Here is a 3,978-nt window from a genome sequence, read left to right on the forward strand (position 1 = left end):
ATTACATTAGCTGATTTGACTAGCTGATTTGATTAGCTGTTTGTGTAGACCTGTTTGGTAAAAATTAGCTGATTGATAATAGCGGTTTGTGCAAAAAGACGAATAAGGGCATTAATTTTGGCGCAGGAGAAGAGAGAGTCTATCTATTAGGGTTAAAGAAGTCCATTAGCGTTTTCATCCCAAAACTCTCTCCCAAACCTCTCTCCACCAAACACTTTCAGTGGTCAAACCTCTAAAGTTGGTCAAAACTGCTCTTTTTATCCCAAAAAGCTGTTTGCTTTTTTTGGTCTATTGGTCATATAATAAAAATGAGTAAAGTTGAGTGGCTAAGTGTATAATTTACTCAAACTTCCTATGTGAAAAGTGAAAAAAGAGGCCCGCTCTCCTTGCCCAAATTAATTTGGAAACGCGGTTCCCGCCTCCTCAAAATTTTGGATTTGCTTAATATGTTCATTTGTCGATTCTCTCCATACGCTTCTATGGCTTTCTGATTACTAAAAATTCTATGGATTTTTTATCTATAAGGTCAGTATTAATCTACCAACGAATTTTTATTGTATTCACATCTTTTGCTGTACTTTTCTGGATTATATATTTTTATTTCCGCATAAATCTGTTCATTCAAAATGATTGATGTTTTTATCTTCTTTTCATCTGGGTAAACTGAATTTAGCCGTTTCCCTATAATTTTCCAGAAATCGCTACTAATTTCATATTTTTGGTGTGTTTTTGTCCTTTTTTCTGTACAGTTGTTTCTAGGTTTGTGCTTTCCAATTCTCGTTGAGATTGACTAATTGCCTAAGTAGACTTTCCTATTAGGTGATTTTGGCTGCTTGTTGGTTTTTTTTTCTGGGTGATTCTCGAAGGCGATTGTATTATAGGATCTTGGTAGACTGACTGATGATGACTGGGGACAATTTCACTGAAGAGGTATGTATAACGCGAGTCGCTTTGGGAGATCTAACTAATCGACCGGTAAAAAGGAATTTCTCATCTATTTCAGATGATTTAGGGTCTCAATCGGAATGTAGCCATCATAAAATTGTTGTCACGGGTGACCAGAATTTACATTTGGCTAAACAATCTGCTAAAACCAAAATTGGGGACGATAATGGTGATGAGAAGGGTTTATTGCTTGAGGAAGATAAACAAGCTTCTGATTCATCAGCTACTGAGACTGACATTGATACCTCGCAGGGTAATGCTGTTTCTGTTGTCTCAAATAGATCTAATGAAAATAAGGAAGCACCCAATTTGTTGGATAGCAGCGTCAATTTTCTCACTAGAGGTACAGTAACCAAGAGTGTTGATGAAGTTGGGGATGCTTCAAGAGATAGTTGTGATTCTACTGGCTCAATGCCTGCATGCTCTTGGTCCGGAAAGAAGGATTGTGATGAAGAAGGCAGACTCTCTTCTGATGTTAAGCAAAAGAATACGGCAATCAATTTTTGTACAAGTGTTGAGAAAGATCTTGATGTTGTTAAATTGGCCAATAGTTTATGTGGGTCTTTTGAGTCGTCAATGTTGCCCAAATCGCAGGGTTCCAAATCATTTGAGTTGGATAGATGCACAACACTCAAGGGTGATGGCCATGGGTGTGCTAATTTCAGTGCAGGTGGTGCTGACTTACTTAAAGCTTGCAATTGTTCATTTTGTATGAAAGGTAACTACAAATACGCTGCTATTGCAATTTGTTTCTTGTGCTATTTTTTATTTGACCTTGTACATATTTCTGAGTAAATTGCATGCAACGTTTTCAATTTCTCAATCAGCTGCATATATTTGGTCGGACCTCCATTACCAGGACATTAAAGGAAGATTAGGTGGTAAGTTTGTGCAGAACTAGTAATTTATAACTTGAAACAACAGTTTTTCTTTTCAATGTAGTTTTGTATGTGACATATTGACTGTAATTTAGCTGTTTTGATTTTCAATATCATGTTATATTTTCTTCCTCGTAGTATTAAAGAAAAGTCAAAAAGAAGCAAGCATCTTGGCTAATAAATACGCAAGGGAAAAGCAGACTGAAATTCATACAGGAAACTTGAACAAATCTTCAAATTTAGAATCTAACCTTGCAGCTCAGTGGAAGTCTCTCTTTCATCACATGGAAGACATATTTGTTCAAGAAAGCAACCAACTTGTAAGTTTAATTACTGCTTTTATAGTTGTATTGTTCATCTTAGAAAATTTAAATTTGTCGCCTCTAACTTCAATTCCCTTTGCTGACCAAATGAACATGACTGTTCTATATTCCTAGTTTTGGCTGTAAGAGTACAGTAGAAGGGTCCTATGGAAGTTTTAATCAATGTTTACATGACACCAGTGTAAATTTAATTTATCACATCTCAGTCAGACTAAGAAAACATTCATAAATTTCTTTTTCTTAGCCAATTTGAGTGTCTTTCATAACATTCTCAACCTGATGCAGCAAGCCGGGTATGTTGCACTGAAGGATATGAGAGAAAATTGCAAAACAGATTTGGAGAGGACTAATGGCATGCCTTCCAACAAGTACGAGTGATAGTTATTCCTATGGTCATCATAAGACTTTTGTCACACTAATTGTTGCAACTTATGTATGTGGATGCACACAGGAGCTTTCGTGCATTTGCCTACAAGAGCCAGCTTGTCGTTTGGCAAGTTATTTGCAAATTTTGCTGTTGTCATATGGAATCGTATCATACTATGTGTGTTGTTCTATTCTACTGATCAGTTTTTTGGATGTTGAGATCTTGATCGGTTATTTTGTTATATTAAGCTCAGATCATTTATTTGTAGCTATATCAATCCTTTTTATTATGCATGAGCCTCAAACACTTTTGTGAATCCTAAAACCCATTAGACACATTTTTTTTTATATATGAATTGTGTTTCTAGATCTAAATTTATTGTTTTAACATTCTAAAATTCTCATTTTAGTTGAAGATTAGAAACAAACCTAGGATGTCAACCCCTATATAAAACCCAAAAGAACACTTGATATCTTTATGCATTCATATATTGGGATTAAAGACGCATTCTATAATCCACTTATTTTTCGATGACATTTGGGACTTGTGCATAGAAGGAAAGTTGTGGAACACCTTGACACACACCTATTACTAAATGATAATGTAACGAAATAGTTGAGTTGGTGTTCAAGTGTTAAAATTTTGATAACTGGGAGGTTTCTCTTTTATGCCTAAACATAGCAAATTTAGAGGAACTATATTAATTATCAAGGGACTAGATGACGAATATATTGTAAAACAGGCTATTCGAATTGCTTTTTATTAGTTTATTATGAATCTGAATTGCTGGTATTTGAAATTCTAAATGTCATAAACATATCTGAAGGTTGAGCAGCGTTCTCTTTTATTATTATTACTATTTTTTTTAATACTTTTTATAGTTGAGTGTCTGTTATTATATTTACTCAAACTTTGAACCTTCGATAATAAGAATCCTTTTATTACCAGAAGGTAGCTAGATGGACTTGAGCATTGTAGTGGGCTTGTTATTATTGGTTTTAAATCAGCCCCTCTAATAGGCACACACAGCATTCATCTAGGGTTTTATTCCCCAAAAAGAAAAAGGGAAAGGCAATACGTGGTGTTGGGTCCGGTCCAAGAGCTCGATCGTTGACCGGTTCTTTGAAGGTTGACTTGCGCTGCGATGGATTTTTGGGTACACTCTGATGCCAAAGTGACTATGATTGTCAGAGAAGTATTGTAAAGGAATGTAAAATCTGTCCTAAAAATAGAGATAAGTACCTTTTTTTTATAGTGGTTGCAAATGGTGAAATTACCTTACTGCCCTTGGCTGAGGTGGTGATTGTGAGTCGGTGTGAGACTCTTGGATCTGTAGAGGGATGAGCCAGTCTTAGACCCATTTTCTGAATTTAGAGAGGCTTCTGAATTTAGAGAGGCTAGGAATTGGCCATTTGTATGAGAAGATCACAAGAGATGTGTGGTCTACCTATGTATTGGGGTTCGC

At 35.7% G+C, this 3,978-nt stretch overlaps 1 protein-coding gene across 2 annotated transcripts; it reads left to right on the plus strand.

Moving 5' to 3' along the window:
- The first annotated feature begins 366 nt into the window (after nt 1–366).
- Nucleotides 367–2,804, plus strand: LOC136228743 (uncharacterized). 2 transcript variants are annotated; one of them, XM_066017207.1, is made up of 5 exons: nt 367–525; nt 750–1,663; nt 1,773–1,826; nt 1,962–2,143; nt 2,432–2,804. In XM_066017207.1, exons 2-5 carry the CDS (start codon nt 901–903, stop codon nt 2,522–2,524), a joined length of 1,092 nt encoding a protein of 363 aa, XP_065873279.1. In that variant the 5' UTR covers nt 367–525; nt 750–900; the 3' UTR covers nt 2,525–2,804. The 2 variants fall into 2 exon arrangements, with proteins under 2 accessions (XP_065873279.1, XP_065873280.1); XM_066017208.1 differs by having other exon boundaries at nt 368–525; nt 807–1,663.
- The last annotated feature ends 1,174 nt before the right edge of the window (nt 2,805–3,978 follow it).

Source organism: Euphorbia lathyris, chromosome 5, assembly GCF_963576675.1.
Source record: "Euphorbia lathyris chromosome 5, ddEupLath1.1, whole genome shotgun sequence".
Lineage (NCBI taxonomy): Eukaryota > Viridiplantae > Streptophyta > Magnoliopsida > Malpighiales > Euphorbiaceae > Euphorbia > Euphorbia lathyris.

What these genes read in the sequence shown, in the direction of transcription:
- LOC136228743 (XM_066017207.1), top strand. Translation starts at nt 901, where the DNA reads ATGATGACTGGGGACAATTTCACTGAAGAGGTATGTATAACGCGAGTC. An exon ending in TTGTTCATTTTGTATGAAAG is followed by an intron (nt 1,664 to 1,772) that starts GTAACTACAAAT and finishes TTTCTCAATCAG; the next exon opens with CTGCATATATTTGGTCGGAC. An exon ending in CATTAAAGGAAGATTAGGTG is followed by an intron (nt 1,827 to 1,961) that starts GTAAGTTTGTGC and finishes TCTTCCTCGTAG; the next exon opens with TATTAAAGAAAAGTCAAAAA.